This window comes from Lepidochelys kempii, chromosome 1 (genome assembly GCF_965140265.1).
Source record: "Lepidochelys kempii isolate rLepKem1 chromosome 1, rLepKem1.hap2, whole genome shotgun sequence".
Classification (NCBI taxonomy): domain Eukaryota; kingdom Metazoa; phylum Chordata; order Testudines; family Cheloniidae; genus Lepidochelys; species Lepidochelys kempii.
This window is the reverse complement of record NC_133256.1, coordinates 111527870-111551661: the sequence shown is the minus strand read 5'-3', so window position 1 is coordinate 111551661 and position 23792 is coordinate 111527870. Positions and strand designations below refer to the sequence as shown.

The following is a 23792-nucleotide window of genomic DNA, read 5'->3' as shown; positions in this document are numbered from 1 at the left end:
CAATCTTGATCTTATGAGGTCAAGAATTGAAGAATCCACCACTTCTCTTGCCACTTTGTCCCAAGAGTTAATCTCCCTTGAGTTTAAAAAAAAATGTGCCTAATCCCTAACTTGAATTTTTCTGGCTTCGGCTTCCAGACATTGGTTCTTGTTATGACTTTTGCTGCTAGACTAAAGAGCCCTTTAGGACCAGATATTTTTATCCCCATAAAGGCACTTATGCACACTCTCAGTTTTGTTTTTGAGAAGCCAGACAGAGCACTTTAAGTCTCTCACTGTAAAACTAACTCTCTTCCTCCCCAGCTTCCAGACTGGGAATTATCGAATGTTACATGTCAATTGGCAAAGCTATGAAGGAGCACACTGAATGAAGGAGTATTGGAAAAGGGTTTTATTTATTGTTTGCCTGTGGGGTGAAGAAACACTGACATAAATATATACATGTGACTATAAAATCACCCACAACCCTGTAGACTTGGGCTTGAAGACTCACTGCCCCGGGCTGCTGCTTGCTGCGCTGACATACCCACAGGGAACCTTCAGCTGAGCAGGGAACTGAGGCCTAGTCTCCCATTTCCCAGGTTAGCACCTAACCGTGGGCCATCCTTCCTCTCACTGGGCCATCCTTCTTCTACTTTCACATTCCACCCTCACATGCTTTCAGATCGTTGTCCATAACCATTGACCCATGTGTGGTCACCTTCAGGCAAATGCATAAGGTCTGAAAGAGAACAGGAGTTTATTAAACCGATGTAAAGTCAGACAAACTAACCCTCAATCTAGCCTAGATTTAGGGACATGTTTAATTGGACACACTGTGAGTAGTCCCAGTGCGTAAAGAAAGTTAAATACATGCCTGCGTCTGTGCAGACCAGGGCCTTAGATGCAGTGTAAAAGCCTAACGTGCTTTAGGAACCTAAATCCTATTGACTTCATATTGCTTGAGGGTCCTAGATTCTAGTTATTCTGTGGGCAGTGACACAGCAGAGCTAAAGTTGTTTGTGAGACCTTAACTGTGAAGTTTTCACACTTTTTTTTTTTAAAGAATGGAACTAGTCTTCAAGCTTAACAACAACTTAAGAAAAGTCCCTATTTCGTTTACATTGGGATAGTGCCCTTGAGCCCCACGCACGGGCAGGGCTGAACAGTGCTCGGCACTGCACAAGCACAGACACTGTACAAAGAGGCAGCTGTTGAGAAATACGGACCTGCCCATAACGTTTAGACTGTACCTTGGCTGGCTGGAACTACTTCACTGCAATGGAGTCAGACACGGTGTTCCTCCAACCAACTCCCCCTGACTAGATGAGGATGCATATCAAAACATTCTTATTTTATATCCATGGTGTTAAAGGATTATTTGGATACATTTATTCATATAGAAATGTCTGATATTGCTTAGCTATGAAACATCGCTCTCTTAAACAATTAGAAAAAACAGAGCTAATTTTTTTTTTAGCTCTTATAACCAATAAAATTCTTGTTAAAAAAAGGGACTCTATTCAAAACAGTACTGACTGTGTGAGTCACCAGTGAGATTACAATTACACCGCCAAATAAATATGCACTAGTAACTAACCTTTAAGCATAAATAAAATGCTACGTGCTCCCTCTTGTATTAACAGATACTAACAGACTCTTACCCCTGTCCCCTACTACATGTCCAAAGCGTTAAACATATGGAAGGATAAGGAAAGAATAAGATAGTTGAGTTAGGAGAATGTGTCCTGGCAGGTGCTGCAGGGATTTGTGTTAGGCCATGATTTTTATTCTTCTAGAAAATGGGGCCTACAGCTCTTTTAATTTGGAACCAATACTGAACTGGGATGTGTTATGAACACAAGAGAGAACAGAGGAATAATACAAAGGGACCTGGAAAGTTTAAAAATACTCTATGAACAGGACATTTTCAACCTTGGAAAGATGCAAGCCAGTACATTGGGGAAAATAATCTAAAACACAGACATTCCGTGAGGGAAAAAGTAATAGACAAAATGAACCTTTTAAAGGCAACAAATGAAAAAGGAGCTCACAATGCGGTGACCCCCCCCCCCCGCCAAAAAAGCCAGTGCAATTTCTAGCTACATAGAGTCATCACAACATGGAGCAAAAGTCATAGTCCTTTCTATACTGCTCTGTATACACCTACAAACCACATGCAGTTCTGAGAACCAGATGGATGGTGAACAAGATAGAGAGAATCCAGAGAAAAATGATAAATGGACTAGTGGGGCTGATACATGAAGAAAGACTAAGCTATGTGTAACCCTTCTGACACCATGAGTAAAAGACCCACCCCCAAGTAAGTTGGGCAGTGTCCTTTTCCCCTCAAGTTCTTAAGTCCAGCAACCCAAAAGTCCCTTTCACATGCCTGACCCTTCTCTGCACCCCACTCACAGTGGCTGTCCTTGGTTAGTGCAGACCCAGAGTTCAGAGTTTCCCTCCCCCAGGTACTCACTCTGCTGCTCAGGCACTTGCTTGCCACCCCTCTCTGCCAGCTGCCCTGCCGGCCGCCTGCTCACTACTCATACCACACCTCTCCACCAGCCGCCCTGCTGGTGGCTCATTGCACCTCTCTGCCACACCAGCCACTCATTCACCAGCTGATTGTTAGTTGCCTTCTACTGCGACCTCCGCACATCAGCCTCTTAGTAAATTTCAGCTCCTTGCAGGCTGGGCAGAAACACTGTCCCATCTCAAGTGATTTCAGCTCTCATTGATTTTTACCTCTTTGCAGGCTGGGCAGAAACACAACCCTACCACAGCTGATTTCAGCTCTGATTGGACTTTTAACATAACAAAGAGGCTCCTAATGAAGACTATTTAGCTCTATTCTTTGAGCAGTGGAGAGGAACAGGTTAAACCAGTCTAGGGAGACCACCTTGAGGGTGTGCAGCCTCCTTACTAGGGACACCTGTGTCAACCCCCCCGCTTCACATGGCTCTGACATTCGAGCCCCTGCTTAACGAGATTCTTTCAACTGAGGGTGGCCTCCCTCATTGGGACAAGTTAAGTACCATCCTCCTTTCCTGCATTACTACAATAATTACAACATTTGTAACCACATTTCACTATCCCTGCATTCAGTACCAAGGTCATTTGTACTAAACACCAACCAAAGTTGATCCTTTGACACAGCTGTGTGTGATGAATATGTAAACAGAGAAGGAGCAAACTGTATTTACATAAACACACCAATAGTCTCTTCCCCTCCCAGATGTCAGGGAAGCATTCATTCAGACCCTGCTTACAAATGCATTTATCGCCTGGCTCAGTGACAATAGTGTGTGGGAGGGAGGGAGGGTGGGAGGGAGGAATATAGCTGTTTACACCAAGGGTATCCAAATTTTAGTACTGAGGGGCAATTTGTCATATGGGCAATTTACCAGGAGCCTGAAGGTTGTATTTAATTTACATATAATTTAAATACTTTTTAAATAAAAAAAATTACTGTACCCAATCACAATACACATGCATTTCTCTGCATCTTTTGAGAAAGACTAATAAAAATTGCTGAGTTCACCACCAATGAAAACCTGCAGTTGGTCAGCTTTGCCCTCACCCCACATTTACAGGAAATAAATGTCACCACAGAGGCTAGCCGCATGCTACACTTCAGGCAATGCCGCTCCCCATGTCTGTGGAGGAAGAGGTATTGCAGCCCCAAGAGGTACAACTGGTGCTAGTGGGAAAGGCAAAATAAGGCTAAACAATGCCACCCACTAAGAATTATTAGGCTGTGGAGCACTTGCTTAAGAGAAGAGTAGGAATCTCCATGGCTTTGGAATTGGGGCCCAGGCATACCCTTTGTGAATAACAGAGAGAGAACATGCTATATGCAGTTCTGGTCTGCACCTCCTGGAGCACCGTGAGTGCCCTCCACCATAGCTTTGTGGGCTTGTCAGGAAGAGAGCAGAGCCAGGAAGTGGAGGAGCACAGGAAGAACTATTTGTCATAGAACTGTCCCTTGCTCAGCTCTCAGATCTCTGAATGGAAATCCAGAAGACAGGTTAATAGAGATCAAAGCTACATTAACTACCTTGAGTCCCCTCTGTGGCTACAGCTGAGAAAATAAAGTAGGGCCCAGCCATTGCTAGTACCGGTCCTGCTGGGCAATAAGAGGCAGCAGAAGAGTCATCCATCCTGATGACCCATGCTTCTACAACACGGTGGATTAATGCGTGGGCCCATGGGCTCTGTGCCCAGGGGCCCTGGCCAATTTGGGGGCCCCTACAGGAGCGCTGGAACCTGGGTAGAAGTTGGGGGCCATTGGTACTAGAACTTTGGCCCCGCCCCCTGCTTCTTCTCTTCCCCCTGGGGCCCTGCTCCCTGGCCAGGCCAGAAGCCAGAACCAAGCCATGGTAGGAGCCACCCATGGAGCCTGGGTCACTATGCGGAGCCACAGACCCTCCACCTGCCCTGGGAGGGGGGCCAGAGAGCCTGAGAACAGCCCCTGGCCTGTGTCCCACCCCCTAGGGAGTGCCACCCAGGGCAGGTGGAGGGTCCAGGGTTCCGCACAGTGGCCCGGGCTCCCTGGGTGGCGGCTCTTACCACATCCCAGCTCCAGCTTCTGTCCTGGCCGGGGGCCGAGCCTCGTGGGCAGCGGAGAAACAGAGGGCAAGGCCCTGTGGCGAGGGAGGTGTGGGGGGCCCAAACTTTCTTTTTGCCCAGGGCCCCAATAAATCTAAATTCACCTCTGCTTCTACAGCTCTTGGGCGGGGGGAGAATCCCTTCTCCTTGAGTGTCTCTAGGATTTGCTGTGGTGGGAGATCCCACCTTCTGTGCACTCCAAAGGACCCAACACCCCACCACCAGAAGAAACTATGGCAGAAATCTCATAGTGAGAAATCTTAAGGAGTTCTTCTGTCCCTATGGCTGTCTTCTGTGGAGCTGCAGGAGAGAGAGAGTTCCTATTTGCAAAACTAGACTTGACAAAGGTCTACAGAATATAGTACAAGGAAGAAGCTTGCAGTCGCATGATGGCAGGCAGATACGGTATGTCTTTTTAATCTCCAGCTTCCATGATGAATGCAACAGGGCAGAGAGATTAGGTAAGGAGTTCTTATTTTAAGGAATATTTTTATTGTGAGAGCCAGTAAATATATTACAAAAAAATCATTCCTTTGGACTGAAGCAATATGTACTTTCAACCTCAAGGGTTAAAAATCCTCACAAGAATATTTACTTACCAAATAAACAATCATTAAAAAGATGAAAAAAAATCACAGTTTTTCAGAAATTCACAAAAATTCACAGAAATTCAAAGAAATTCAAACTCTGAAAGTTTGAAAGAGCACAGTCAAGGTTATCTAAAACCTCAACTTACTTGAAGTCTTTCAGATAATCTTTTTATAGCTATGAGATGACAGAAAAAATTAGAAGTTTCAAACTGATTAACACCTGTCAGGGTCCCCTCCCCACTCTGAACTCTAGGGTACAGACGTGGGGACCCACATGAGAGACCCCCTAATCTTATTTCTACCAGCTTAGGTTAAAAACTCCCCAAGGCACAAATTCTCCCTTGTACCTTGGATTAGGTAACGCTGCCACCACCAAGTGGTTTAGACAAACTCAGGGAAAGGACCACTTGGAGTTCCTACTTCCCCCTAATATTCCCCCCACACCGCCTTTCCTGGGGAGGCTTGAGAATAAACAAGATGAGCACAGATCAACCTTGGGGTTTTTTTAGGACACTAAAAAAAAAAACCTAATCAGATTCTAAAAGAAACAGAATTTTATTAGAAAGAAGAAAGGTAAAAGAAGCACCTCTGCAAAATTAGAATGGAAGATAATCTTACAGGGCAATCAGATTCAAAAACACAGAGGCTTTCCCTCTCAGCCAAACTTTAAAGTTACAAAAAGAAAACCAAGAATACACCTTCCTCTCAGCACAGAGAAAATCACAAGCCAAAACAAAAATAAGCTAATGCATTCCCTTGCTAGTACTTACTGATTCTAATGGAGTTGGATTGCTTGCTTCCTTGATCTGTGTCAGGCAAGCACACAGAACAGACAAACCAAAAACCTCCTTCCCCCGCCACCGCAATTTGAAAGTATCTTGTCCTCTTATTGGTCCTTTTGTTCAGGTTACCTGAGCTTCTTAACCCTTTACAGGTAAAAGGATTTTATGCCTCTGGCCAGGGGGGATTTTATAGTACTGTATACAGGAAGGTTGTTACCCTTCCCTTTATATTTATGACAACACCTATGTCCCTTAATTTAAAAATGGCTTGTCTGAATAAACCTCACATTCTGAAGATAGTGACTCAACTTCCCCATTGAGTAGCTACTGCCACTCCACAATCATACAGAGAAAAGCTGGGAATAAACATACACAACCTGTGATTTTTGTGGTTTTTTGCTGCTCTCCATCCTCTAGGCAGTATTTAATCAGTACCTTTGGATAAGGATCTAACTTTTTATTTTATATTACATGCCACTGATTCATTCAGGCCACCTCACTTTTACTGGGATTTCAAATTGCCTGAAGGGTTTTGCTTTTCAATTGCTTCTAATAAGAATAAAATTGTAACCGCCCTTTGTTTTTTGTTTGATAAATTGGGATAAATACACAAAACTGGTTTAACAATTACATATAATTGCTGGTTTATATGGTGATACAGCTACACAAGAAGTAGCATTTCTAGAGTGATTATTTAGCATCATCTGCTGGTGACTGTTAGGAACATGCCAATTGTAAATGGAGGAGAAAAGATTTTTGTTTGAGATTCAAAGGGAAGTGAAATCAAAGCAAAAGCATAGCAAATAGAGAGTAAAAACCTGGATTTAAAACCACCCGAATATACACTTCCCATTTAAAGTGAATCCAACAACTCCAATACAATTTTATTCCTCTTCAAATTATGATCAAACCTTCAAACAAATAATTTTTGGTGGTCACTTAAAGCAGGTATCACTGTAGCTGTTTACAGTCTTTGTAACCATCTGCATAAAAATATTTTCTATGAATGTTAAATATTTCCTAAAAATCATGGTTTTAAATAAACAGAAACATCATTGCCTCCATTTGGCAGGTTAGTCCATAATTGCCTACTTAGCTGAGAGACAAGGTGAGGGAGGTAATATCTTTTATTGGACCAATTTCTGTTGGTCTAACAGACATTGACCCTATAAAAGATATTACCTCACCCAACTTGTCTCTCTCATATCCTGGGACTGACACAGCTACAATTCATGCTGTATTCATGCTAATCTGAGAGCTAATTTTTGCTGGTTCGACCAGTCTTCCACATGCTAACCACAGGCAATCTCTCTCAGAATGGTGTAACCAAAGTAAGGTTATGTCTACACTGCGCACCTTACAACGGCGCAGATGTGCTGCTACAGCCGCACCATTGTAAGGTACATGGTGTAGCCGCTCTTTGTCACCAGGAGAGACAAAATAAAACCACCCCTAAGAGAGGTGGTAACAGTATCTGCCAGTGAAAGTCTGCGATGCCATCAGGTACCTTTGCAGGAACACAGAAAATGCTGCTGCTATGTCCACCACCACCTCACAGATGCTCTGCCAGTTTCCTGACACACGGGAGTGAAAGCACAAGCAAGAGAAGATCATCAAAAGGTGCTTCCTCCATGTTGCTGAGTGTGGTAGCTGGGAGTGCACAGAACGAAATGAGTGCTCAGCGGGCTGTATGGGTGGGTGGTTCAAACTTCCAGTAGTGTGCAGGGAGAGGCAGTAAAGTTTTCCCACAGTGCACCACAGTCCTAGGGCTAGAGAAGTCACATTTCAGGGGGGTGTTGGGATTCTGGGATATGGTTACTATGACACAGGTCTGTGCTCTGCAGTGGGGATGCCAGAGCCCAGGTGCCTGGGGCGGCAATCTTAAAGGGGCAGCAGTCCGTGTGTCGTTAGGGCAGCATGGGTTTTTTTGCCTCGGCAGCAATTTGGCGTCAGCTTGTATCTTCCCAGTCCCGCAGCGGCAATTCGGTGGCAGCTCCCTTCTTAAGGCAGCAATTCAGTGCACTGCTTGGGGCAGCAAAAAGTGTAGAGCCGGCCCTGGCCCTAGATTCGAGCTCGGTTTAGAAAAGTCTTAACATAGGGTTAAAATACAATGTAGACACTCAAGTCCAGGGCTCCCTAACACAGGTCAGCTGACTCCCATCCCACTAACCCTGGGCTTACATTGCCATGTAGACATACCATGGAGACATAAGGGATGTGTACACTGCAAATTAAAACCTGCAGCTGGCCTGTGCCAGCTGACTTGGACTCCCAGGGCTCAGGCTGTGGGGCTGTTTCATTGCAGCAGATACTTCTTGGCCCTGGGCTCAGCCGGCAGCCCTAGCTCTGGGACCCTCCCACCTTGCAGGGTCCTAGAGCCTGAGCTCCAACCTGAACCGAGAAATCTACCCTGCAATTAAGCAGCCACTTAGCTTGAGCTCTGCAAGCCCAAGTCAGCTGGCACAGGTCAGCCAGGGGTGTCTAATTGCTGTGTAGACATATCCTAAGATGCCCTGAAGACCTTTAATTTAATTTGTCATCAGGGCCCTCAGGTCCACAACTGCACCCTACAGATCCTTGTGCTCCAATATGAGGGCATATAAGAGGTGGACCTGCCCTAACTCCAGTTCCTTCTCAATCACAAAACCCAGAGACAAGGACTCCAGAGCGGGGTCGGGGGGAGAGGGAGAGGTGAGATAGTGGAGCACCCTTAGGGACAAAATATCTCAAAAAGTACCACTCTTCCTTGGGTCATTCCATGTGAGGAGTTTCCCAAGCAGTACCTCAACTATTGAGGATGGAACTGAGCATATACTGATAGTGGTCCTTGCCCACGATGAACGGTAGGAAGTGTCTGTGAGATGGGTACATAGCTATATGAAAGTATGCATCCTGGATGTCAAAGGCGATGAACCAGTCCCTGGGACCCAAAAATTGAATGATCATTGCCAGGATTACCGTCCTGAATTACTATGTAAGTATGAAGGCTTTTAGAGTCCTGAGATCCAAGAAAGGTCTCCATCTCGCTTTTTCCTGGGAACCAGGAAATACCTGAATATTTTTTCTGATTAAGTCACAGAAAATGGTTTTGCTCACCCCCAGAAGCAGGAGAGAATGATCCCTGATTAGGACAGGAAGTGTTTCACAGGCAGGATTGGAGCTGAACTGGATGGAATAGCCCATCAAAACCACTTCTAGGATTCATCTGTGTGACGAGCTCCCAGGAAGGTAGGAAATGAGAGAGGCTGTCTCCATAGGGTGGATGGAAGGTGGGCTGGCACAGTGTAAGATGCAAAATAAGGAGTGAGTCGTGAAGCCTGATCAATGGGACAAAATGGTTAGTTGGAAGAGGTTGCCAGATGAGAGGTCCTGTATGATGATGATGATCCCTTTTTGTGGAATCTGGAACCTAGCTGGCTCTGTCAGTCTCAGGGAGGTTTGGACTGGGCAAAATTGTTGAGCTGTCTGCAATTTTCTTTTTGTCACAGGTGCGTGTGTAAATGCCGAGAGATTGCAGAGTCGTCCTAGAATCTTTAAGTGGAGGGATCCATCCACGGCATCACAGCAGGGCTTATGCCCTTTGAAAGGAAGGTCCTCCACCATATTTTGTATCTCCCTAGGAAAGCCGAAGGACTGCAGCCATAAGGCTCGACACATGACTAGGTGACAGAACACAAAGCTGTGTCTACTGCATCAAAAGACATCTATAGGGGAGTCTTTGCAATCATCTGGCCTTCGCTAGTGAGTGCTTGAAACAGCACCTTCTGTCTCAGGGTAAAGGATTAATAAAATATGAGAATTTGTTATAATTTGTTGCTATATTTTGCCATCAAGGTCTGATAGTTGACAACCCTGAATTGAGGAGAATAGCTCTTACAGTTGAGAAGGTCCAGGCGCTTAAGGTCTTTATTGGAGGCCAATCTGATACTATCTATTTCTTTCATCAACAGCATCAATGACTAAGGAGTTAGGGGTGGAATGGGAGAAAAGGTACTCCCCTAACCATTGGCCACTACATAGTGCTTTTCAATTAACCCTTTTGCATGTGGGTGGGATGGTCACTGGTGTCTATCATATCATACAGTCTGGTGATAGTAAAGACTCATTGATGGGCAAGACAATCTTGACTTGAAGGGAGGTACATAAAATATCCACCAAGGAGTCTTGAGGTTCTTTTATTTCCTCCAAGGGAATCTGCAAGGCCTCTGATATTCTTTTCATTAGCTCCTGAAAGGCCTTGAAGTCATCTGTGTAGGATGGTCAATGTGTATGTGTATGGAATAACTGCCTTGTTTGACAAAGAGGAGGATGTTAGACAATGCTGCCTCCCCTCCTCTGCTCTTAAGTCTTCTGAAGGGACTACCTGGGGAAGAATGTCCCGAAGTGCTGGTGGTTGTTGATCTTGGTGAGCCCTCTTGTATGAAGACACCCTGTAGAATTGTTCACCATAATGAACCCCAGCATTCCAAAAAGCCCACTGTGGAGAGGCATAAAGGAAAGGAGCAGGACCTCAGGGGCATTCCTGCTAAGGCTGGAGTCTTGTCTTTGGGAAATCCTCAAGAAGGCTGGAACAGAAAGGCGGTGGAATCCAAGACAGAGACTTTCATGTCATGCCCCCTATGCACAGACCCGGCTTGACATGTGTAATTGGACACGGGTGAGGCCTCATTTCTTGAGGATGGAATTAGGAAGGTAAATGGATCAGCAGGCTGGAAACTGTACTAGCTAAGGCACCACCCAAGGGGTAACAACCATTTACAACAGACAAGATAACAATGGATAAGATAAGTTGAGAACATAAAGATGAGGTAAAAAGTCGTACATGTACAGAACATACTGTACAGAGACCGGTTCCTACAAAGTAACCAAGCCAATCCCCAGACATGTAATGCAATGTATAGTAAATGCAATGTAATGTGTAAATGTATAGAAAGGAAGAAGTTTGCTGTATAACTGTGGATGTGTGGTACACCCTTGCCCACACACTACGCTTGAGTCTGATCAACTCAATGTAGCTTTGCTATATGCAAAATAAAGGAACCAGAGTAACGAGACTGGAGTCAAACTGAGTTCTTGAGAAGTGATGTGGAAGGGGTGGGTCTCTATCTGAGATGCCAGTGCAATCAAACAAGACTTCCAGGATGCTGAATACCGAGAAGCCTCTTGACAAGCAGCCCTGTGCAGCAGCAGCATCGGTACCAGGACTGGAGTCCTCCAAATGCAAGGACTCCTTGAAGAAATCATCCTCTTCCCCTACCCCAGTACCTTCCTCCTGGCCATGGCTTCAAGGATTGTATGGACAGTCCATCCGGAAGAGGTAGAAGCCTCAGCAGTACTACCATCTGAACACAAAGTCTCCTTGCTCCCTGGTTTTAATGGTGACTTTTTCCTTATTTTAGGCTCTCTCAGGCGAATAGGCCTTTTTCTCCTAGAAGGCTTCAAAGGATCCAAAGCTGGGAGATGGAGATGGAGCCAACGAAGTCACCAAGGGATCCTGAGTGACTGGGGGAGGTGGTTGGGGAAGGGAGTCAGAGCCCTGCAGGTCTCAGGGAGTGTTCCGCATAAAGCAGTTTCAGTCTATCTTCCCTCAGCTTCCTGGATTTGCTCTTGAAGCAGGAGCAGACCTTACACTTGGACCAGACATGAGAGTCCCTAAGGCAGTGAAGGCAGCTCAGATGCTAGCTGCTGAGGGGAAAGGCCCTGTGGTAGGAATTGAAGCCTTGAGTTTTTGCAATAACATATGTAGGAAAGGCCAAAACCAGAGAGGGGCTCAGGACAGTGGAGGCCCTGACCATGAAAGAAAAGAAGGTTGGGGGACCCTTTGGAAGCACAAACCTGTGCTACAAAGTAAAGAATAAAACAACTGAACAAAAATAAAATTTAAAAAAGCAAGTTACATAGCTAGCTGGTGGATACCACGGCACTTAGTCTCAAGCTGCAGCCAGCTGCAAACAAGAACAGCAGTAGGTCCCACTCCTTCCTATATACCCTTCTACCAGAGCACCAGGATGGATAGAGTGCAGGCATGGATCCATGGGGGCATTGTTGATGAAAATCTCTTATCAAAAACACGCAGGCATGTGCACCTCCTCACATGAGCACCCATAGGGACAACTGGAAGAAGTTGTATAGCTATAGGCATGGATCATTGTCACCTATCCTTGAGATAATATTTTAAACTCTCTAGGTTCTTATACTATATTCACATTAAGGTAGTATCTTTCTGCACATAGTGGAAGACAAAGGGGGTACAATATCTTCAACTTAAACCTAATTTTCCTATCTGTGCCTTTCCTATGCCCATAGTTGGCCATGTAAAGAAAGTAACTCAGCCCTTTGGAATACACACAGCTTAATATAATCTAGAAGCCAACGATGTGGTGCCATGGGAGGGGTACTTGTACAGCTCCAATAGTTACTGCTTTTCCATAGGGTTCACGAAACTCAGGATACAGGGCAATATATCCCACAGCTGGAATATGCAGAGGCCACATTGAAGGATAGTCATACATTTCCTTTCATCAGCACCAAGGGAAACTACAGTAATTAACATATCTCCTTTCTGGAGAGCCTTTTTGAGAGAGTTTTTGGACTGCGGTCACCTAAAGCTGTATTCTGACTTGTTTCCAATTACAAGGTTAATTTCAGATTACTATCACTGTGACAGAAATCACTGAATAGAAACTCAGACTTCTCTCGTTGTATGCATTTACTTGAATGCTCTTTTTTTGTGTGTGTGCGCCTCACTTCTACCTAGATAATCTAAGATTCCATTCTATGTCAGAAATACTAACATATAATGTGTTTAATGCTTTACATTTTCAACTGCTCAATGACATAGGTACTTCATGTTTTTACAGATGGAGGAAAACTAATCTCTCTGCCTCAAGAGACACAAGGCTACAAAAGAACTCTGCCTCAACTAAGGAGTAAGAACTTGCAACTTCCCAGGTTCTCGTCCAATATTTGTTTATGCTCTAGCACAGTGGTTTTCAAACTTCTTTTCTGGCGACCCAGTTGAAGAAAATTGTTGATGCCTGTGACTCAATGGAGCTGCGGATGAGGGGTTTGGGGTGTGGAAGGGGCCCAGGGCTGGGACAGAGGGTTGGGATGTGAGAGTGAGGGCTACGGGAAGGGGCCGGGAATGAGGGGTTCAGGGTGTGGGAGGGAGCTCTGGGCTGGGGCAAAGGGTTGGGGTGTGGGAGGGGGTCAGGCCTCTGGGCTGGGGGTTGTAGGCTCTGGGGTGGGGCCAAGGATGAGGGGTTTGGGATGCAGGAAGGGGTTCCAGGTTTGGGAGGGGCTCAGGGCTGGGGGTCGGGGTATGGGCACAGGCTTACCTCTGGCGGCTTCCAGTCAGTGGCGCAGCCGGGGGGCAGAGGCAGGCTTCCCACCTGTCCTGGCACCATGTACTGTGCTGCAGCCAGCAGCAGGTCTGGCTCCTAGGCAGAGGCGTGCAAGCAACTCCATGTGGCTCTCGCCCACAGGCACTGCCTCCCACCAGCTCCTATTGGCCAGTTCCTGGCCAATAGGGGTGCAGAGCCAGTGTTCAGGGAGGGGGCAGTGCGCAGAGCCCCATGGCTCCCGCGCCTAGGAGCCAGGACACTGCATGATGTCGGAACAGGAAGGGACTAGCCTGCCTTAGCCGGGCAGTACAGCCCATGGGACTTTTAACGGCCCGGTCAGTGGTGCTGACCAGAGACGCCGCGACCCAGTGCCTTACATTCCGCGACCCAGTACTGGGTAACGACCCGCAGTTTGAAAACCACTGCTCTAGCATAACTAAGTCAAGGGCAACCTAGCTGGGTCAAAGGCCAGGATATTAAGCAACAAAGACAGACCAGGATATCCTTCATCAATGGTGAAGGTGAAAGATGAATGTGAAGCTCAGGACACACTTCCTCAGCTAGGGGAAGTAATGTAACCCACACACCTTCTGGGCAGAACATCACAAAAGCACTCAGGGTTTCTGTCAAGGTTCCTCCCCCACTCTGAACTCTAGGGTACAGATGTGGGGACCTGCATGAAAAACCTCCTAAGCTTATCTTTACCAGCTTAGGTCAAAACTTCCCCAAGGTACAAAATATTCCACCCGTTGTCCTTGGACTGGCCGCTACCACCACCAAACTAATACTGGTTACTGGGGAAGAGCTGTTTGGACGCGTCTTTCCCCCCAAAATACTTCCCAAAACCTTGCACCCCACTTCCTGGACAAGGTTTGGTAAAAAGCCTCACCAATTTGCCTAGGTGACTACAGACCCAGACCCTTGGATCTTAAGAACAATGAACAATCCTCCCAACACTTGCACCCCCCCCTTTCCTGGGAAATGTTGGATAAAAAGCCTCACCAATTTGCATAGGTGACCACAGACCCAAACCCTTGGATCTGAGAACAATGAAAAAGCATTCAGTTTTCTTACAAGACGACTTTTAATAAAAATAGAAGTAAATAGAAATAAAGAAATCCCCCCTGTAAAATCAGGATGGTAGATATCTTACAGGGTAATTAGATTCAAAAACCTAGAGAACCCCTGTAGGCAAAACCTTAAGTTACAAAAAAGATACACAGACAGAAATAGTTATTCTATTCAGCACAATTCTTTTCTCAGCCATTTAAAGAAATCATAATCTAACACATACCTAGCTAGATTACTTACTAAAAGTTCTAAGACTCCATTCCTGGTCTATCCCTGGCAGAAACCAGCATACAGACAGACACAGACCCCTTTGTTTCTCTCCCTCCTCCCAGCTTTTGAAAGTATCTTGTCTCCTCATTGGTCATTTTGGTCAGGTGCCAGCAAGGTTACCTTTAGCTTCTTAACCCTTTACAGGTGAGAGGAGCTTTCCCCTGGCCAGGAGGGATTTCAAAGGGGTTTACCCTTCCCTTTATATTTATGACAGTTTCACTGCTGAGTGCAGGTTTGTGAGTGCTGCTAGGGACAAATTCTCTTTCTGATCACTGCTCTTGGACCAATACCTGCAAAAGTTTATCTATTCTGAAAGCATCTGTATTGTTCTGTCAAAGTGTTTCTCTTGGCACTAAACTACTTATCTTAGTATAGATGTTACTCATTATTAACAATAGTTTACAATATTTGTTATTGAATATTTATTCAAAGCTTCAATATTTCATAAAAATAATTATTTGTACTTTTGTTGGTTCCCCTTCTCAGGGCCGTAACTAGAGTGGGGTGAGAGGAGCAGCCGCTCAGGGGACAGAGCCGGCGGGGGTGCAAAAATGGGTCAGCACAGGCCCAGCAACATCAAACATCTGCCCCCTTCCCCCCACCCCCCTAGGATAGCAATGTCACCTGAAGTCCATGAGAGTAGTTTAGGGGAGCATTGCCTCCCCCAGAGAGGTTCCAGCTGCTTCTCCTGCAGGGTGCTCACTGCCTTTGCAGCTGATGCTGCCTCCTGGGTCCTAGGGCTGGTTGTCTTCCCCTTCTACGGAGCTGGCTGCCCAATGTGGCCACCAGGCTGTTTTCTGTACAATGGTGAGTGCAGGGTGATACGGGGATAGAGGCAGGTAGAGGCAGATGTGGGATGGGCATTGGGGCAATGAGCAGTGGGGAGAGGAAAGGGGATGAGATGGGGAGACGAAGAGGATGTGGCAGTGGGGAAGAGAAGGGGAGGGGATGGGGAATGGGGGGAAGCAGGAGCCCTGCATGCAGCATCCCGTCAGCAGCAGCAGCTGGTGCTCCCGTTAAGATGGCTCATGCCCTCCCAGCCTGGGGAGCCCACCCAGTACAGACACCCCTCCAGCACCCCCCAAATACTCCCTCCCTGTAGACACCCCTTCCAGCACTCCCAGATATCCCTCCCAGTACACAGACACCCCTCCAGCACCCCCCATAACCCCCTCCAGTGTCCTCTATTTGGGAACTTGAAATATGGTAACCCTAGGGGTTACTCTGTTCTCACAGCCTTGGTTTCAGCAGTTGGCGGGAGCAAGTCCATCCTGCCAGCAGTCGCCTGCCACCAGCCCTGGGCTCGGCCCCAGAATCGCATGGCTGAGCTCAAAGCTTGGGCTGTGAGACCGAGATCCTGGAATCATGGGGCTGGGGCCCAGGGAGCAAGGGCTGGTTCTGCTCTGCGAGCAGGAAGTGGGGAGAGAGTGACCTGGCTGCAATGGCAGGTCCCTGGGCAGTGAGCAGGGTGTGACCGGGCTGCTGAGAGGCAGGTGCCCCAGGGGAATGAGTCCTCCAGGCAATAGGGAGCATCTCATGGCAGTCAGGCTCCATGGGCAGGGGGGGCCAGCTCCAAAGGGTGTCGCCAGCCAGTGCTGAGCTCCTTCAGGGAAGAGGCAAGAGCATGTCAGGCGCAGGTTGGAGCTGTGCCACCCACCCTGCCTGGGGACTGCCTGTCTGTGCAGAGGTGGCCTGGCTCGGGGAGCAGGGCAGGGAGGGCTGCCAGGCAGCCAGCCAGTGCTCTGGCTCCCACAACATGGAGCGCCAAGGGTCTGAACGGGCCAGGCAGCTCCTACCAGCTTCCAATCTGCTGGCTACCGGCAGGAAGCAACTGTTTTTAAACTGTGGGGCACATCCCCCTAGGGAGGCATGGTCCACAGTTAGAAAACCTCTGTGCTAAATGGGAGACAAAAATCTGAGTGGGCATGTGACCCTGCGTGCCTCCCCTCTATGTTGCTTCTAGTGGGTGCAAATATGATTGGAGCCTGGGTCAAGCAAAATGCTTAGTTATGGCTCTGCCCCTTCTTGGTAAAGGTTGAGATGCTGCTTAATGATGCTGATTGTCACAAGCAGTTCTTGTTTCCATATGTTACAATGACTCCATGAAATACAGAAAATATCAGTACACTATTTTAAGTCAGGTATTTTCTCCACCTAATTTCATTGTGCAACTGTAGATTATCTTGAATATGGAAAAAGGAAAATCTTGTATCAGCAACAGCAGGGGATTAAAATAAAATTTTGCTGTGAGAGAAAATCAAAGCCAACGTACAAATATTACTATATCATTAAAGTTACATTACCTAATGTGATCTTTGTATGTTTTATAGTTTAAAGTACAAAATCATGACTGGTGTGGAGAAAGTAAATAAGGAAGTGTTATACTCCTCATAACACAAGAACTAGGGGGTCACTACATGAAATTAATAAGCAGCAGGTTTCAAACAAACAAAAGGAAGTATTTCTTCACACAAAGCAGAACTCTTTGCCTGAGGATGTTGTGAAGACTATAACAGGATTCAAAAAAGAACTAGGTAAGTTCATGGAGGATAAATCCATCACTGCTATTAGCCAGGATAGGCAGGAATGCAAAACCATGCTCTGAAGTGTCCCTAGCCTCGGTTTGCAAGAAGCTGGGAATGGGTGACAGGGGATGGATCACTTGATAATTACCTGTTCTGTTCATTCCCTCTGAAGCACCTGGCATTGGCCACTGTCAGAAGACAGGATACTGGGTTAGATGGACCTTTGGTCTGACCCAGTACGGCCGTTCTTATGTTCTTTGGTTCTTTACCTAACAGAGCAACTGTTCCAGTGGCCCAGAATGCGTATATTTATATATATTGTGTATTGTACACATACACACACACACACACACAGGTTACAATTTTTTCCACGGAGGCTGTGGAAGTCACAGAATCTGTGATTTCTAGTGACCTCCATGAATTCGGCCCTGTCAGCCAGGAGCTGCAGGGTCCCGTCCCTCCACCCCACCGGTGCGAGGGGCGGGGGGGGGGACCCTGCAGCTCCCCATGGCCATGGGTGACAGGGGCCCCTGGAGTTCCCAGCCACTGCAGGGCCTCAGCTCCTTGCCGCTGCAGGGACCCCCCCCGGAGCACCGAGCTGCTGCGGGCAGCGGGGCCCTCCCACAACTCCCAGCCAACACAGGCAGTGGGGTTCCCCAGAGCTCCAAGCTGCAGTTGGCGGCGGAGGCTCCCCGCAGCGCCGAGCTGCAAAGGACGGCGGGGCCAGAGCTCCTGGCTGCCTTGCGCAGCGGGGGCCCCCCGCAGCTCCCAGTTGCCATGGGGCGCAGAGGTATCCTGGAGCTCTGAGCTGCTGTCCCTAGAGTTCCAAACCACCATGGGCGCCAGGGGTCCTTCAAAGCTCCCAGCCGCCGTAGGTACGCCAGAGCACTGAGCCCTCACTGGTGGTGGGGGCCTCCAGACTTCAGAGCAGCCCTTGCAGCTGCCCAACATCTGCAGGCAGTGGGGGGACCCCGGAGCTGGGCTCCTCATTTTGTCAGGGATATTTTTTAGTAAAAGTCAGGGACAGCTCACGGGCTTCCATGAATTCTTCTTTATTACCCGTGGCCTCTCCGTGACTTCTATTAAAAATATCCATGCCTTAAAATCTTAGCCTTAATAATGCATACAGTATGCATTGTGATAGGGGGCATCAAAACAAGAACAATGAAACTAGAATGAATATCCTAGCAATCACTACATGAGCAGAATAGTCCTTTCAGAAGTGCCTACTTAATGAACATATACAGAATTACAGTAAATTAAAAAGTGTTCCACCTAAACTCTTATTTCCCACATGATGACTGTAAGATCAGTAATTGCTTTCTAATGCTTTGAACTCTGTTGTACTGTTAGATATGCAAGTGCACACACCAACATTTATCCAGTATCTTATATTTCAGGGCAAGTGCACACAAAGGCAGTTATGGACTTTTCCAAGCTACACTTCATCTCCTATTATACTACTCCTTTCCATTATTCTCCTCCCCTCCTATCACCTTATCTTATCTTTGTGTGCATTATCTCCCCAGTCTAAATAAACTCAGAAGGGCCAGAGCTTAAGCACAGTAACAGTTTGTGAACCAGTCTGACTTCTTGAGCCAATGTGCCAGAACTAAAATTTTATTTTGGCCAATAAATCATTTGTTTAAGAAAAATGTTTGAAAAATTGCAACTGTACTACTTTAGTTTATTTTTAAGAGTAACATGAAGTCTCACCCTGTGTATCTAACACCACCACACACAAAAGTAGGATTTAAAGCAATTTAGACACATTTTAGCAACTAATATTTTATTTAAAAAATAATAATATACAAGTCATCTTTGGAGAATTACATTGTCTATAGACTATTGCAGATAAATAGTTATTGGGGACTTTTAAAATATAAGGATTGTTTTAAATGTGCTTTAACCTAAAGATGCTGAAGTTAACAAAAGGGAAGTTTAGCCATCTGTTCTAGTTGTATGACATAATTTTAACACTACAAAGCTACGGCTACTTTCTGAAGTTTGTTTTTAAAAAATGATTCTTCAACCTTTTCTGTAAGACACTAAACAGTTTGTCTTTATGTAGTAAAGAGATACAAATAAAGTAAGGCTCCAATCCTGGAAACAGTTATACACGTGTTTAACTTATGCATGCAAGTAGTCTTATTGAAATAAATGGGACTATTCGTGTTTGTAAAGTTACTCGAGTGTCTTTAATAGCCCAGTTAATTTTAAAACTGCCCAGCTTCTGAACCACGGAATACATGTAAAGAGGCCAAAGACTGAAAAGCAGATGAAAGTAGATTAGACCATATTTTTAAATGACTTGGTCTTCAATTAGTAATGTCAACTACAAATATATTAGCATGCAACACTACAGCACTGAAGACCATAATTTGTTTTCATTAGAAAGCTTAGATCACAAAATCAGGACAGTGTTTCTATAAAAAACAAACCATTGTCAGCAAAATTAATAAGTGGTTATTTGAGCAGATTTAAATATTTAATACATTTCAAAACACTTCAGAAGTTACATTAAGTGCTGTTTAGTAAGTAAACAATGTATCAAAATTACTTTCAAAAGGCTATAATATAATATAATATATATCTTCACTGAATACTTCTCTACTACAGCATTCATATTATGAATGAAAACTGTTTACGGCAGAGATATTTTCTTTGGTACAATGCACTTAAATGTGACTTGGCCATATGCACATAAAGTATAAGGGCATATCAACGTAGCTGCTTAATGGAAATGTTCATTAAATTATATTAATGTGACAGTAACTTACAATGCTTTATGCATATTGACCATATACTTTTCTTCTGTAACTTGCAGTAGTAATGGCCATTTTCCAAATTCTTGTTTGGTAAGAAATACAGAAGAAAAAGAAAAAGCATAGGAAACTATAGCTTACTTGTATAATTTTTAACATTTGCTTTCCATAATCCTCTGTATTACATAAAGCTGGAAATGAAACAGAAAAATACATTAGTATACATTAGTAAATATAGAGAAAATTAAAAACTTTATACTCAAGAATTATTCATAATGGCATAGTTAATAAATCAATTTTAATAAATCCATTTTCATGTACAATTCTTACAGAAGACTACATGAAGGGAAAAGAAAGTAGCTACATTATTTATAAGATGCAATTTTGAGAAGGTGAAGTAGAAATAGAATACTGATGTATACACAGAAAAAGTCAAGCCTGGTCTTGCTCCAGCATACGTGGGAATGTGTGTGCCCATATAACTTCTAAAATTATGCATAGCAGTTGGCCAGTGACATACAGCTGCATATCAGATAAAAATTGAACTTTCAATTTCAATAAGACTGACACAAACAACAAAGCAGACAGTTATTTACAGTTAAACTGTAATCCACCATCAAGGAAAAAAAATGATTAATTTTATGATGTTTGTTTTTGTCACACTCAAAGTTAAAACATATTTTGTGTGCATCCATTTACTTTGTGAAAACACATTTGTTTTAACGACTTATTTGGGAGTTCTGTTTTTAAAGGACCCCTGTAACTCCACAACTTTTTCAAGTTTTCACAAGACAAAAGTCAATTGGCTCCAAAAGTGAAAAAATGTGGGCCATATTCAGGATACAGCACAACTGTATGACCACGTTACAAAATCCTGAAAATACTTGTTTGTAATGTATGTGATGATACAGTCACAACTATGGCAGAGTAACTGGTTCCTCAGTGGCGAGGAGGCATTGGAGGATTACAAGCCAATGAGTGCCATTGACCCAGCAAAGATTACTGTTTAGCACTGGCAAAGATCCACATTGGCTTCACTCTTTACTAGAAAATAGCATAGCATATGATAACACAAAGAATAAAAGAAGAAATGCAAGATAAAAGTAGTAACTATAAAGATCAATTCTACATTTTCTACAACTTTTGAAACTAACACATACCCTAAACCCATAACACTTGACAATTGCATCCAACTGCTATTTCTGGAATTCCCTGTGAGAGTTTCTGTCCCTTTCTAACTTCTCACTCTGTTCCTGCACGTTCACAATTTCATGATCTCTGACATCAAAGCACAGGAGTTCAAGCCGAAAACCTGGATCCCTTATTGAAAAAAAGAACTCTCATGGAATATACAGCAGCTCCTCAGATCAGTCAAAATAGCGAAGTTATTTGAGCCAATGACTCAAGCATAATGATTATTCATACTTTAATTCTCATCATATAAAAGATAACATATTCACACTGTTTATTAAAATGACTGAAGCTTGGTTATGACTAAAGAACTCTTTGAAATGTGAAGACTTTTTTCTCTATTGATATCCTAGCTAGACTGCTAGTTAGCACTTACTTTTTACGGTCCTTGTCTTTTTTCAAACTAACGCTAGGTGTAGATGCAAATGCCTGTGCTTGAAGTAACTCAGTAGCAGCTTTTCTTTTATTGAATGCAATCATATCATCTTCCAGGAGTTTTCTTTTTTCCTCCAGCTTCATCCTCTCTTCTTGGTGAAGTCGTTTAAGGTGTTCAAATTTAGCCTGCAGCTGTTAACCAAAGCACAAAAATTGCATTTCCAACTAGTGACACACGGTGGTAGCCTTGCCAAAGGAAAACACTCACTAATACTAAAGCAAACTTAGTAAGCTACATAGATAGCTTGCATGTTGTTAGCATTGTAGATTTCTTACATATCTTGAGTTCTTAAAACACTGCTTCATAAATCAACCACAGGGGCACCATAGTCCTGTTAAAAAAAACTTTAAGTAAAAGAAACTTTTGAAGTACACAATCACATATTTATATGTATTTGCAAAAAAGGCTCAAACAACCATTTTTTTCCAAACAACTTTTTAAAAAAAGACATTTAGGATGACATGCATACAGATTTTAATTCGTATTAAAAATTAACAGGGAGACACATGGGTAACTTAATGCTGGAGCCAATAAATTGCAAGAACTAAATAGGGCACTAGATTTGCATCAGGAAATATTTTATATGGATCAAAAATTGAGGCATCCACAGGTAACATTTCTGAAGAGAGGGCCCCCTTTATGGTTCAACAGAGGAGTATCCAATCATCACTGAGCTGAGTAAAGAAAAACAACAGCTTGATATAAACTGGAGTTGGGAAGCTCTTTGATATTGGAACCTCTGAGAAGAGGGAAAGATTAGCAGAGCATTCGAAAATTAGGACTTGTTGGGCAGAATATCTAAGACTTCTATCTCCCTAAAACTAGATGGTCAGAAAGCCATCAGATGGCTGTATATGTATGTAGCCCACTGTCTATGACTACAATTTGAGTAGTCGGAGAAAAACAATTTGTTGTATCACAAGAGCTAATTATTTATTTGAAAGAATTGTTCTCTGAAGAAACACATTTTAGGCTTTGTCTACACTAGCACTTCTGTCTGCAAAACTTTTGTCAGGTAGGGGTGTGAAAAAAACCACACCCCTCACCAACAAAAGTGCTGGTGTGGACAGTGCTACGTCAGCAGGAGAGCGTCTCCCACCAATATATATACTGCCGCTCGTTGGGGGTGGTTTAATTATGCTGGCAGCAGAGAGCTCTTCTGCTGGCATAAACCAACTACACAGGAGACCTTACAGTGGCACAACTTCAGCGGTACAGCTGTGCTGTTATAAGGTCCAGAGTATAGACATAGCCTTAATTTCTCTTTGGATCTGTGCAGTTACAGATCCGAGTGAACCACTGCATGCTCAAAACCTCTGTTGAAGCTGTCCATATGGACTGCCACACTTGGGAGATTAACAAGCAAGTAGTGACCCCGTAGGTTGGTCAGTCTGAGGAGCAGTATTTAGAAGTAACTGCAAGACTACTGTCCTGAATTGGGAAGAATTCAGGTACAGAGAGTAATGTTGCATAAAGAGTTCCAAATACCAACCTTGCATACAAGACAGATAAGGTAGGTGAGGTAATATCTTTTACTGGACCAACTTCTGTCAGTGGAAAGTACAAGTCCTCTGAGCTACACAGAGCTCTCCTTCAGGTCTGGGGAAGGAAGCAGCCTCTGAGAGGTTGTCTACACTTACAAAACTGAGAGTGGACGACATGATACATCTGAGGGAAGGGAACAGAAGGAGACTCCGCCGATTGGAAGGCATGAGATGCACTGTCCTAGGTTTTGGAGTTCCACGACCACCATTCCCAAGAGAAGGAGGCTTGGGACGCTCTCCTCAGGGGGACTGAGTCATCTATCTGCTGCCCTGACCAGAAAAAACAGAGAAGTCTGCTGCTTGCCAGAAGCTAGGATTCACAATGTGATGGAGAGACTGCAGAGACTCATCAAGCCCTCGAATCGCTACCCCTTCCTGCCTCTCCACGTGGGCACCAATGATACTGCCAAGAATGACCTTGAGCAGATCACTGCAGACTACGTGGCTCTGGGAAGAAGCATAAAGGAGTTTGAGGTGCAAGTGGTCTTCTCGTCCATCCTTCCCGTGGAAGGAAAAGGCCTGGGTAGAGACCGTTGAATCATGGAAGTCAACAAATGGCTACGCAGGTGGTGTCGGAGAGAAGGCTTTGGATTCTTTGACTATGTGATGGTGTTCCAAGAAGGAGGAGTGCTAGGCAGAGACGGGCTCCACCTAATGATGAGAGGGAAGAGCATCTTCGCAAGCA

General features: G+C 44.7%; 1 protein-coding gene across 6 annotated transcripts in view; it reads right to left on the bottom strand.

Annotated features, from left to right (window-relative positions):
• Window positions 1–702: 702 nt before the first annotated feature.
• SEPTIN10 (septin 10) overlaps window positions 703–23792 on the bottom strand; it is a 69141-nt gene continuing 46051 nt past the window's right edge. For 2 of the 6 annotated variants that reach the window (XM_073350858.1, XM_073350820.1), the window contains 3 exons: window positions 21504–21694; window positions 21097–21256; window positions 18990–20127 (listed from right to left, as the gene is read on the bottom strand). In XM_073350858.1, the coding sequence (XP_073206959.1) occupies window positions 21133–21256; window positions 21504–21694 (315 nt within the window). In that variant the 3' untranslated portion in view covers window positions 18990–20127; window positions 21097–21132. Of the gene's footprint in view, window positions 722–18989; window positions 20128–21096; window positions 21257–21499; window positions 21695–23792 lie in introns of those variants that run through there. The other 4 variants (XR_012159731.1, XM_073350838.1, XM_073350830.1 and 1 more) reach the window with 4 other exon arrangements.